Raw genomic sequence first — 13,345 nt, forward strand, 5'->3', positions numbered from 1 at the left:
ACAGGGGTGCCTTGAATAGTTTTTCAGTCTGGATGAAAAGTGAGTAACTAATTGAGCCACATTGCCAGCATTGCTGAAGATCCTAAATGTTTCGTTGAGAAAAAGGTTTGATAGCATCTCGTCAGGGCATCAAGAACGATCATGCCGGTGCACCAACGCAGATGCTAATTTTGTTTGATTTGGTCGTATAAATAGTTTGTTATTTTTGAGCATCTGTGCACTCGTGTTTGTTTTTCAGATCTCTCGGTTACTCTCCTGGGCTCGATTCCACGGAGACGTTAAGGTTTGCTGCTCTGTTGTTGTGGTCATGGAGAGTTGTTGCTGGTCGACAGCGCGAGGCTGAGTCGCTGCTGAGAACTGGGTCAGTTTGTGCAGCAGTCTGCACAGCAGCCTCTCTGTGCCTGCGTTTTGTCTCCCAGCGAAAGGGAAAATTGTGCCAGATTTCAACCAGATCCTTCAGATAGGGGATCTGTAAACAGAGTGTTTTTCCAGGCCTGTCAAAAATTGTGGGACTTATCCACCCTGAGGCTTAGTAGATGAGACACAATCTCTGGGGGTTTGTACTGCCGTTTGTGTATGTGTGATCATGTGTGAAAGTACGTCAGTGTGGTGCATGTGTGCAAAGAATTTATGTCTGCCATCATTTAAATTTAGCTTAAATCCCATTTCATCCTGTTTGATCCCATTGATGCCAACGCATTGAATCAGTCAGATATGATTAGGCGTTCAAGACGCTGTTTTCTAAATCCAACTTGCTAGAAAGAGACTTGAGGCAAAGCCTGCAGCAACAAGAGAAACTGGCGAGTTTTGGCTTTTTTCAACAGAGTGACTCGCCCTCTGAACACTGCCCATTTTGCACAAACCAACGCATACATTATTAATCTCTCTGGCTCTGCCTCGCTCCACTGCCGGCATCAGAGTACATTTTAACATGATACTCCCTGGTGAAGATGACATATTCTCTCTCGACAGAAAACAACAACCAAGCAAATAGTCAAAAGTTAACATCAGGGGGTGTCTGGTGAGCGTATTTTGCATGACGGTGGAAAAACTTGTTTTCAAACTCTAGAGTTTATGAGCATTTTCTTTTACAACTCCCTGCTAACTAGCTGGACACTGAGTTGTGTTCCAGATCTAATGCCAGGTGCTCTTTGACTGTCTCCGAGTTGAAAACAGTGCGTGGGAGAGATGACAGGTTGCCTGAAGGAATATTAAAGCCAGAGTGATTCATCTTATTTTTTCGTGGGGGGACCATAACGATTTTTTAATTCATACCCAGCAAAATGCCACGTCCCACGCACACATGCACCAGAACACACCTGATCAAACACATAATATGACTTAAGCACCAGCGATTCAAAACAGTCAAACGCCTCACATTTCATAGGCGGCTGGCTCCCAGGCATAGCGTGATTGTTGAGGAGGAGCTCAGTCTGTGTTTATGCGTGGTGATAATAAATTCATTGTGTTTGTCAAAATGGAGCAGACGGTCTCAGAGCTGCGACGAGAGCCGAGGAGATGCAACATGCATGAATTGAGCTGAGGCGAGAACCTTCCTCACATGGCTCCCACTGTCCCAGTTCTTCAACGGAAGCTGCAGATGAATAAGTGAAAAGACAAAATTATCTTAACTTTCCTACACGGATCCATGTTCCTGTAATGGGGGCTAATCAGTTGTATTTCAATGCTGTGTCACGATACGTCTGAAATCTCCACAGCTTTCCACACAATATGGTGGCTTAAACTGCAGGAAGCATGGATAATTTAGAGCCATGTGGATGTAATTTTTATGAGCTTGGAGATGATAGATGGTAGATTCTCTAGTATAATGTCTCTATTCATTCCTCTCATTTTCTTTTCTGTCCCCTCTCTCTTTGTTTCCATCCTCTTCCCTCTCGCAGGTGCATGGTGCACTGACCCTGCCTGCGACAGGCGAGGAGTCAGAGGACCAGGGCCATGACTGGCTCTCCTGGCCCTGGTGGGCGTGCCTTAGTGCCATGGCAGAGGATGTGGCGGTTGGTCCTGGGTGCTTCTCTGGTTGCCATGATAACCCTGACGCTGCCAGGAAGTAGCCAGGCCTGTCCGCCACGGTGCGAGTGCTCAGCTCAGCTAAGGTCAGTGTCGTGCCAGCGGCGGCGGCTCACTAATATCCCAGAGGGCATCCCCACAGAGACACGACTTCTGGACCTCAGCAAGAACCGGCTTCGCTGGGTGCAGGCAGGTGACCTGGCGCCGTACCCGCGGCTCGAGGAGGTGGACCTCAGCGAGAACCTCATCGCCACATTAGAGCCCAATGCCTTCGCCAGCCTCCAGAATCTTAAAGTGCTGAAGTTAAGGGGAAACCAGCTGAAGCTAGTGCCCATGGGGGCCTTCGCCAAGCTGGGCAATCTGACCAGCCTGGACCTGAGCGAGAACAAGATGGTGATTTTATTGGACTACACCTTTCAGGATCTGAAGAGTCTGAAACATCTGGAGGTGGGAGACAACGATCTGGTTTATATATCCCACAAGGTACGCTCTCCAGCCTCTTGTCTGTATCATGACTGTGTGTTTTCTTATGAAAAACTAGACAGAAGAACATTTCACTTTATTTTTAAAAAATCCTCCTTGGAAATGAGTTCCCAGAGGATCGCACTTTCATACTGATAGTACTGGAATATATTCTGTGGTTTTAAATAGACTGCAGTGCCAAGCAGGTATTTGCCAGCCATAGTGCCTGTAGCAAAGCCTGGTTTGGCTGAGAAATATGTAGTTCAGTGCGTCCGGAAATGTCCTTATTTGCTTTCCTACCAAGAGTTAGATGAGAGATTTGATATCACTATGATGTCTGTACTCTGAATATGAAGTTAGAGCCAGCGGCCGCTGAGCTTATCATAGCAGAAGGACTGAAAACAGGGTGAAACAGCTGGCCTGCCTCCTCTAACAGTACTGAAATCCATGTACGAGCACCTCTGAAGCTCACTAATTACCATCTCATTTGTTTAATCCATACAAAAACTGAAGTGTATGACAAATCAGGATTTTATCTCTGCAGCACAATATGTCTTTGATATAACACCAAAACTGTTCCTCTGTTGATAATTTTGGTACATTGTTGCATGTTTTAAATTAAGATTCTTACATATTGCCACTTTAAGTTTCAAGATCTTTTATCTTGCTGATTCTCAGGCGTTCTCAGGGCTGCTGGGGCTGGAAGATCTCACAGTGGAGCGCTGCAACCTGACATCCATCTCCGGCCAGACGCTGTCTTACCTCCGCAGCCTGGTCACCCTTCGCCTTCGTCACCTCAGCATCATCGCCCTGGAGGACCAAAACTTCCGCAAGCTCTCCAACCTGCGGGGTCTGGACATCGATCACTGGCCGTACCTGGAGTACATTTCTCCACTCAGTTTCCAGGGCCTGGACCTCCACTGGCTCTCCATCACCAACACCAACATCACCTCTGTCCCCTCCGCTTCCTTCAAGAACCTGGTACACCTCACCCACCTCAACCTGTCCTACAATCCCATCGCCACACTCGAGCCCTGGGCCTTCAAGGACCTGCTGAGGCTGAAGGAGCTCATCATGGTAAGCACGGGGTTGATGACGGTGGAGCCCCATGCCTTTGGAGGCCTCCGACAGATCCGGGTGCTCAACTTCTCCTCGAACGACCTGCAGACTCTTGAAGAGGGCTCCTTCCACTCTGTCAACAGTCTGGAGACCCTCAGAGTGGACGGGAACCCCCTGATGTGTGACTGCCGTCTGTTGTGGATCCTGCAAAGACGCAAGACCCTCAACTTTGACGGCAGAGTGCCGGTGTGTGCGGGGCCGGTGGAGGTGCAAGGGGTCAGCCTCAGCGCCTTCACCGATTCTGCACTCTTCGATCACTTTACATGCCAGAAACCTAAGATACGCAACCGTAAGATGCAGCAGGTAATGTAGACGATCACATTTATGTTTGATACTTAAAGGTCCTATTTGTAAGATGCTGACACTTTGGGATGGCAGCCGACCCGACCACGATCCCAAAGCATCAGTATTTGACGAGTTGGGAATGAGAATCAAAAATCAACTATCTTACAAATAGGACCTTTCACACAAAAATCAATGAATGCTCAGTTTGATTACTGAGGTTATGCTAATTGCTTCTAAAAGCACAAAAAGTATTCTGTAATGATGCCAGACGTTGTTGTGCTCCTGTGTTTATTACTCCATGCACTCCTTTCCTCAACCTCCCGCAGGTGATCGCTCGCGAGGGCCAGCAAGTGAGTTTTCTGTGTCGAGCTGAAGGAGAACCCGTCCCTGCTATTGTCTGGATTTCCCCACAGCGCAGACGGATCACAGCTAAGAGTTCAGGGCGCATTACCGTTCTCCCGAGTGGCACCCTGGAGATCCGATACGCCCAGCTCACTGACAGCGGAACCTACATCTGCATCGCCAGTAACGCAGGAGGCAATGACACCTACTTCGCCACACTCACGGTGCGTGGCCAGCCGCTCGACGCCGCCTCGGCCTTCTTTCTCAACCGCTCGCTGTACAGCGGCGAGTTCTTCAACGACACAAATCTGAACAGCACGCGCGTTTTCCTCAAGTTCACCTTGGACCTGACCACCATCTTGGTCTCCACGGCAATGGGTTGCATCACCTTCCTGGGGGTGGTCCTCTTCTGTTTCCTGCTGTTGTTCGTGTGGAGCCGGGGACGCGGCCAACGCAAGAACAACTTCACAGTGGAGTACTCATTCCGGAAATCTGAACCCGCCACTGGAGGCTCCTCGGGAGGGACCAGGAAGTTCAATATGAAGATGATATGAAACAACGCAGCCAGGGGTCCTTCGGGGGAGGCATGAGCACGTCCCATAAACGTGTTTGACACACGCAAACACACACAGCCACTGACTCGCAAAGAAGTCTGAAAGCACATTATGAGTTCCCGTCCATGGCTCTATTCTAAATTGAGCGCCCACATCAAAACCGGAGCCATGAGATGAATTGGTTTGATTTGTGAATGGAAACAAAACGACCCTGATCTCTCTGTCTCTCAGTGGTTTTATTCAGCTTGTGGTGAAAAAGCATGTTTGAAGGAAACTGTCAGAAACCACAGAATTGATAGATTTGAACAAGCTGCTGGTCTGCAACGCTTGATAAGAATAATAGAGTTAAGTTAAGAATTACAGGAAATAAGTTTTGGAAATTGGCATGATGATTGAGCTGTGGAGTTCTGGTAGTCCTGTCTCTCAGTTACATTGTTGAGAAAATGAAATAAAATCCCTATTTCATTTAAATTTCCCTCGACTGTATTGAGTGCAGTCAGGGATTTTAAAGGAAATGTATTACAGGGAGACCTGGCTACCATCCAGTCATAGAGTTTGTAGCTCTGCCTTGTTAAGATTCATGCATGTAGAAATGCAGGTAAGAGTTAAGTTGTAAGTTCAAACCGCTGAATAAAACAAATTGTTTTGAAGACAGTTTGAATATGTCTTTCTACAAAACATTTAACAGCCACCTTTGACATTATCATATGCCATTTGCTCTAATCAGCTAAAGCCTAATATATTTAAGATATGATCTGATAATAAGGAGCGATTTATTTGGATCAAACACAATTTGGCCCTTTCTTCTTTGTGAGAGTTTGCGACAACGTTAGCTGTGTGAGTTTGGGACGAGCGCACTGACCGAGAGCTGCTGTGGCTGCCCGTGGCCCGGAGGGTTTGGTTAGGAAGTCAAGCCCACCAGACACGGGCCGCTGCAGTAGCCATAGCAACCAACACAAGAGAGAGCAAGGGGGGACGGGGGCCGGTGGGGCCCCAGAGGATCGCTGGGTAGAAGGGGAAATAAGAGGTCAATGTGACCTCTTCTTCCTCTCCCCTACATCACAAGCCCCGTTCACGCTCGCTGATCAACAGGAGAGGGTCGACCCGCCGGGCTCCACCTTCCCGTCCCCGCACCTCTCTGCTGTGTTGGTGGACGCCTGACCTTCCCAGCGCTGCCCGGGGGGAGCAGCCTGGAGAGTCGGGTCACACTCAGAGGTAGACAGAGGTCACAGAGCGACACTGTAGGGGGTCTTCACATAAACACACAGCAAAAACACATGCATAGCACCTTTTCTCAGGAAAAGTGAAACCCTACAGAGTGAAACCACACGTAACGCACTCTGCTAAAATATGACATTCCAGCAATACTGTATGTAGAGCCATAAAGCCAAAATTCATTCTCTAAGAGAGAAGTGATGTGAATTTGTGAGTGAAGAAACAAAGCCATAGTATGTGTACCTTGTTTTTTTATACAGTAACATGTGCATGATTCAGTTATATAATAACAATTAATGCTACTGCCATTTTACAAGCTGTCGTGGTGTTCACAAGACCATCTGCTGTCGCTGGGCTTGCATAAAGTTGCACCCCAACACACACACACACACACACACACACACACAGAAGCACCTCAAGGTTATTTGGATTGATACAACAATCGCAGTCACACACGACTAAACATACAAATTGATAAAGCAGTGTGGCGCTGACTGCTCTCTCTCTGTCTCTGAGACGGTCGGTGTTCGAATGTCTCTGCCCCCCTAGCCCAGTGCATCCCCCCTCCTCACCCCTACCCTACCCCCCCACACACACACCCCCACTGGGTCCTCCTTTGGGAGGGGTCCCTGGCTGGAGATCGAGGAATCAAATGTAAATGAAATCGTGTTAACCCTACCCACGCCATGTGCATCGTATAGTGGAGAGTAGTACTGTGGTTTTAAAATCGGAAAAAAAAAAATAACAACAAAAAACTTTATTTGAAGTGTTCTGTTGTTTTCTTGTTTGTCCTCCATTTTTAATTTCCTCAGTTGTTGTTCCCCGTGACCTTTTTGGCTGTTTAGCGTTTTAAAGTTCCCCGTCCTCCGTGCGGGACCGTTCTGTTCTCAACACCTAATAACATTCAGAGGCGAGGCAGAGTGTGTGCCCGTTCACATCTCAGTGTGCTTATCAACGGAAACCAGGCGGAGCAGTATTTTGAAGAAAACAGACAGAATCTAACCTCGCGTCTCTGGTTAAATTGGAAGTGTAACGAGATAGAGAAGCAAAAACACAGGTCTGGTTTGATTATAGCGCCTCAATTCAAACTAAAATGACTGGCTGTGCCGCACAAACAAGTTCCTATATTGAGATTATTTTCTCGTATTTGCACACCAGCCTCCAGATGTAGCTGTTGAATAGATAACTGATCCAACTGACAAAGCTAATAGTAGCTTGCTAATATACGACCCACCCACAGTGGAGGGTAAACGAGATAATGGAGTATGATCGATGTAACGTCTCTGACCCAACACTTGATCCAAATGCTGTTTAATAATAACGTAACTGAATATTTTATAGCCCTAAAATAGCAAAACATTATGCCAATAATGTTAAGTTAGCATAATCTTAATCTTATCATCTTTGAAGCTATTACAGCTTGTGATGCTAAAGGAAGTCTACTTCCTGTTTACATAATTGATTGCTATTGATTGGACAGCAGTAACTTACAGAACTTCCCTCATAGGCTAATCAGTTTTCACATTAACCTACTAAATCACTAGCCTGAAACTAGCTAGTTAGATTTTAAATAAATAGTTAGGTTAGCGAGGTTAGCATATGTTTCCAACTCTTTCTAAATTAATCAACTCTGAAACACACACGTTTCTCCATGTTTGCAGATGTTGATTAATCAAAGTCAGGCATTCATTTGCAAAGATTTCTTACAATATAATATATAATATGCAACATGTACGCTTTAAAATATCTAAAAATGGCTAAACCTATAATGTGTATTTTATCGAGTTGAGTTACGTTATTCCAAATGTTTCCAACAATGTTCAAAACCAGAGAGATCTTTGATTTTTATTCAAGGTAACATTGCGTTTTCATTTGGTCGGCTGTCGCTCTGGATAAACATCAGAGACTGAGGAAGGAAAGGTGCGTGACTAAACATAAAACTTTAAAACATCACCTCGTCTGCGAGCCTGATTTCTGCCTGGGTCGCGTCAGATAGATTTTCATAAGCAACGCTGGCTGTTTAATAATGAAGACCGTCATGATCCCGCACAACTTTACAACATCTTCAAACTTCTGCTCATATTATTTTGATTGCGAGGGTCGGAGTGGCAGAAAATACAAACCATGCGTTTAAGTTTAATATCGGCTCGTTGTTTGCCCTCCTTCCCAGAACTGCACAGGCTGTAGCTCATGATGCTACAGTGACTTCCTGTTTACATAGCTGATTGTTGTACAGATGTTTTTGGCAACACATAAAGTCTTTATGAATAAAGACCTCATTTACTAAATCACCAGTTTAAAGGCAGCTAGTTAATAAAACCCTGGGAAGGACTTTACCCACAACCTCAGTGATGGATTTACAAACAACTGCTGCTATTCAACCCGCTGACGCCTACAGATTTACTTACCATAAAAATGTTTGGAACCGCTGATTTAAAGCACAACCACAACACTGTACACAGACGAGTTTATGGTTTGGAAACAGTTTGCCTCAGGTAAAGTACGAGACTCTCAAAACTTTTGCAAAATAAATCCTGCAAACTCCATTTTCGTCCCTTGTGAGGGATGATGAAACCACGGCTTCTGTGTCAGGATGAATAACTGAACAGCCGTTAAAAATTCATGAGGCCGAATGAGAATAGATGAGCAAAAACTGGCCTGGTTTTTCATGCCGTCTTTAATAGTATCGGCGGCCATTTTCGTGTTGAGAACAGGACGTCGCCTTTGCGGACATCTCCTCTCCCCCGAGCTGACCCTTTCGTTTTTCCATTCCCCCGTATTTCTCAGTGAAAACTAGGTTTAGAAGACAGTGCGAATGTCTGTCGTGATTGTCGATGGTGTTATCGTGTAAACATCAATCACAAATGTAAGCATAGATGAGGGTGTGTTTCATTTTTATTATCTTCTTCTCCTTCTCCCCCTCTTTACCGTCCTCCTCCCCCTCTTCTTGTTCCCCGTCCTCTTTAACATTTACAAACCCCCTCGTTGTCCCTGTTCACAGTATTAGGCTGGAATATGGTTGTGTGGTAGTAGACACGTGTACTGTGTGGTCGGTGAGTCAGTGTTGTCGTGTTATGATTTGTTGCTCCTCGTGATGCCATCGAAACACGGAGCAGTGATCGGATCAGTGGAGACAAAAGAAGAAAGGGGTGACCCAGGTTCCCTAAAAAAACAAACATTGGTTCCCATTTCACGCCCTAACCCATTCCTGAAGAACCATTTCAAGAACTTTCCCGCTCTGCACAGTGCCACTCTGGGATCTTTCTCTGGATATGAAAACCCATGGACTGTACTGTATGTATTTTCTCTGATGATATCTTGTCACACTTTTAACCTATGTAGAAAGGGGAGGGGGAGGATGTTGTGAAACCGTGACCACGAGCCTACACTTTCTGCCTACGGTGAGTCATTTTGAAGCAGTCCATTCACTGAAACCGACATTTTTCGTGTTGGTCAGGGTTAAAAATAAGCACTTCTCAAGTCCTTGAAAAGCTGAAGGAACTGATTTTTACTTTGAGCCAAATGCTCTCTGAAAAAAATCTCTCCTGTCCCAACCAGAATACATTTCCTCCCATTATCAGAGGCCTCGATGAATATGTTCAACATTTAAATTGACAGAGCTGACACTCTGCCAAACAAAACAAAAAAACAAGGTGCCAGAACATGCAGTTTTGCAGCCAAGCCGTCGCCTCAGTCTGGCTGACAGACTCTCAGTGTTTGTAGATACCGGCCCAGCTGAGCTTGATTCATCTTGAGAAAGTAGGCTGAGCGATCCCCCGCTCCCTCCTCTGGTTCGTCCTTGCCTGGGGTTGGTGTACTGTAGTCTAGACGCCCCATTTAAAACAGCGGCAGCAACCTCACTATTAGGATACCTTCCACTGGGGGACCTCTTCAAAAGACGCAGACCCAAAATAAGACACGCCAGACATCATCCTGAATTCGTCTCGTGTCTCCAATCCCAAAGGAGGCTCTGCTGCCATCTTGGCCAGTCTCAGTCTCACCTGAAGGCTGCATTTCTGACTCCATATTAGCTCTAAATCATCTCCAACTCCACATCCTACAGCTGCAGTTGTGATTGGATTAGACTCGAGTCGAGTTATCAGAGCTGAGAGGAGCAGTAATGGGATGACGGAGGGAGCGAGCTCGGCTGATTGGGTGATTACTTGGCTTATTAGGCCCCATTTCCATAACTCGACTTCTCAGAAGAGCATGTCGTGAAAAATACCACTGTAGTTATTTCAGCTTCATACATACAGTGGTTTCCTCTAATTGGACGAAGAGATGGCATAATTGGACATGAAGCAGAGCATTTGCTGAAGGGTTGTTTAAAGCACCTTGGACAGAGATCTGCTTCATCTTAACCTTGACCAGATAATAGCAAGTGCCCCCCCTTTCTATGTGACAACACTGACCCCAAGTGGTCGATGCGCGCAACAGCAACAAATGGGACCATACTGCTTGATGCCGATAGTGGGAAAATAAATCAATAACAGCTTTGGGGTCTCATACAGTGAAACGCTGAAGAGAGCAAATTGACTGTTAGCTTCATAAGTCAGTGCTTCTTCACTGATTTCCTTATAGCCATAGCGTGACCCCCCCTCCGCTCTGGGTGTCTGGGGGCGTTGTTTTGAATCTGATCGAAAAAACCAACAGATGTGATCAAGTTTGCTGGCACTCAGTCTGTAGATTGAAAGACAAATACTTTCTGATGCCCCCCCTCCAGTCTCACCACCATCACAACAAAACAATAACAAAAACCCATGGTAAGAAAATGTCACAGTATCATTCTTTTCTCTGTATATGACTGAGAGCTGATCCGCAAACGATCGGTTCCTCTCTGGAGAAAAAAAAAACAAACTGTTTTCTTGTGGTCTTAGCAGGTTTAATCTATGCATGCCTTTTGTATACAGTGATTGGTCTTGCCAAACTCTCACCTACACTTGTACGGAGAGCTGTGAGTGCCATCGTTGCTGGCCATGGGACTGGTTGAAACAAATTAAACTGGAAGAGCAAGTGAGACCATTCAAGTGTTTTTTAAAGGGGCACTATGTACAGAGAAATCCACACGGAGACTTTTAATATTCACGATATTAATGAGGTAATGATACAAAAATATTTAAATGAGAAAATAAGGTCACCAGAATACCGTTTGACGCTAGAAAGGTGGCAGAGTGTTGTCCTTTAAAGTGAAAACAAAGAGAGTTTGTTTGATTAGTTTTAATTAGATGTCAAAACAAAAAATCTCTGATCAGAATTTCCTCCCCAAAACTACATAGTGCACCTTTAATCTGGTGAGACTCAAAGACAGGATCGAGTGATCGCCTGCTCTTGTATTCCTGAGTGTGCATCTTACTAAATGAAGCGTTTGTTTACTTGGGATGATTGTACTTTTACACATATCTTTCCACGCACAGAGGATCCGCTCGGATGTATACGCTGTAGATAAAATGATTGCTATTCCAAGCAGGATGGTGGGACTGATCAATGCTGTATGGGGATAGGATTATTAATGGCATACTTTCATTGATCTATCTTGAACCTTGTCAATCTCCCACAATCCCTCTGGGGAAGGAAGGAGGGCGTACAGAGCTCTTACAGACCTGGTTGGCACTCATTCCTAGGTTTCCACATTTACCCTTTTAAGATGATTTTCCTCTTTTAAGAACGAGATGGTGCCAGATTTCGACTTTACGTTTTATTCCCAGGTCTGAGCCGATGGTACGCCTTCCTGCTCCTCAGAGGAAGCTCTCGCTGGTGTAGCTCTGTGTTTGTTGGAGCCCTCTAATGGAAAATATTGAAGTTTACATCACAAGTTTGGCTGGGGTAAACTTACTCTCTCCTCTTTCTCTCTTTCTCTCTCTCTTTCCTCTCTGTCTCTCTCTCTTTCCTCTCCGTCTCTCTATCAACTTGGCACCGACCTCGTTAAACATTTCTCGACATTTGTCAACGATCGCTCTCAGTTTTTTTTGCACTAATGCATATTTGTTGCCTGTCGACACGGCCGTTACTGACTCCTGAAACCTAGGAATGAGTGCTGAGCGCTCCAATTAAACGCAGAGCTAACATAAAGACAGGCTGTTCGGCTTGTCGAACGAACGGTGTGATGTGATCAATCATTGAAGACTGACTCATGATAGAGACTGTTGTCTGATACGTACCAAATCTGGACTGCACCTGAATTATAAAACATATATTTTGCACCTGTGGATCCTTGGATGTGAAGAACAGAAAACTGTACATATTAGATCTATTAGCCATATCATGTCATCTAATCTGTAGACCTCCTTGCCATGTCTGACAGAGAACAATGACTGTTGAACTGTAAATAGTGTAGGTATAGTAATATAGGATATAACTGCTGCTTCTTTTCTCCAGGGATCACCCATGTTTTGCTCAGTCCCATGGCTGCTTGGTCTCAAAGGGAAGGATGAGACAATAATGTACTTGTCTATAAAAACACGAGTTCTTTTTTTTTTTATTTCAATGTATGTTTTATATACCGTCTGTCTTGTAAATGAGCTCCTTTTGGTCATAAAAGCATGATGTGACTCTGTCGAACATGTCCCGTGTGTCTCTTCTCGTTTCCTGAAGGTCGAACGTTAATGAAACAGTCACACACACACACACACACACACACGCTGCACTACACCATCAGTGCGGTTGTGCTCGGATAAGACAATATTATGCAAATATGAATATAAAATCTGTATTTTACATCATCAGTGGTACATGTGACTAGCTGTTTGAGACGGGTTGCTTGTAGACAAACCCACAGAAGACACTCACCTGACTCTGTGGTTATCCCTCAGCTCTACACAGCTTTATAACATCGTCTTCGTCTTTGATTTGGTTTTCGGGGCCCACAACATCACTTTTTTAGTTCACTCTCACCACATTTAGGCCACAACAGAAGGCTGTTTTGAGCTAAAAAGCTCTAAAAACCCACTGCACACCACCTGCTCTTCACCAAACAGCAGCAGACACAGTTAGCAGCTAGCTTGTGAACATAGTTGAGCATTTAGATGTTGGAGGACCAGAGCTGCTAAACTGAAGAGCATCCACGAGGAGTGAGAGAGGTCCAGAAGTCCAGAAACCTGCCGGGCGCCTGCATCCCCTCTAAAGTGGATTTGGGTTCGACCTGCGTGACCCTGATCAGAACTCATCAGGACTATCAGGAGGTGAACAAGGAGTGTATGGAGGAGGCGTCCTGCCTGCCCAAACCACTCTGAGACAACAGCCAATCAGAGAGCAGCTCTGAGGTCACTGCCTTCATTAAGATAAACCCACATTTTAAAGGAGCAGTCCTGCATTTTATCAAATTCTCATTTCTCATCAGTTGC

General features: G+C 45.3%; 1 protein-coding gene across 1 annotated transcript; it reads left to right on the forward strand.

Moving 5' to 3' along the window:
- Positions 1–1,956: 1,956 nt before the first annotated feature.
- On the forward strand, positions 1,957–4,790 carry lingo3b (leucine rich repeat and Ig domain containing 3b). Its single transcript, XM_073491865.1, has 3 exons — positions 1,957–2,511; positions 3,169–3,912; positions 4,221–4,790. Exons 1-3 carry the CDS (start codon positions 1,957–1,959, stop codon positions 4,788–4,790), a joined length of 1,869 nt encoding a protein of 622 aa, XP_073347966.1.
- Positions 4,791–13,345: the final 8,555 nt, after the last annotated feature.

Source organism: Pagrus major, chromosome 21 (genome assembly GCF_040436345.1).
Source record: "Pagrus major chromosome 21, Pma_NU_1.0".
Lineage (NCBI taxonomy): Eukaryota > Metazoa > Chordata > Actinopteri > Spariformes > Sparidae > Pagrus > Pagrus major.

Excerpts from the sequence above, each read along its gene's own strand:
- lingo3b (XM_073491865.1), top strand. The coding sequence starts at position 1,957 with ATGACTGGCTCTCCTGGCCCTGGTGGGCGTGCCTTAGTGCCATGGCAG. Across the intron at positions 2,512-3,168 it reads TGGTTTATATATCCCACAAG|GCGTTCTCAGGGCTGCTGGG; the intron begins GTACGCTCTCCA and ends GCTGATTCTCAG. Across the intron at positions 3,913-4,220 it reads GCAACCGTAAGATGCAGCAG|GTGATCGCTCGCGAGGGCCA; the intron begins GTAATGTAGACG and ends AACCTCCCGCAG.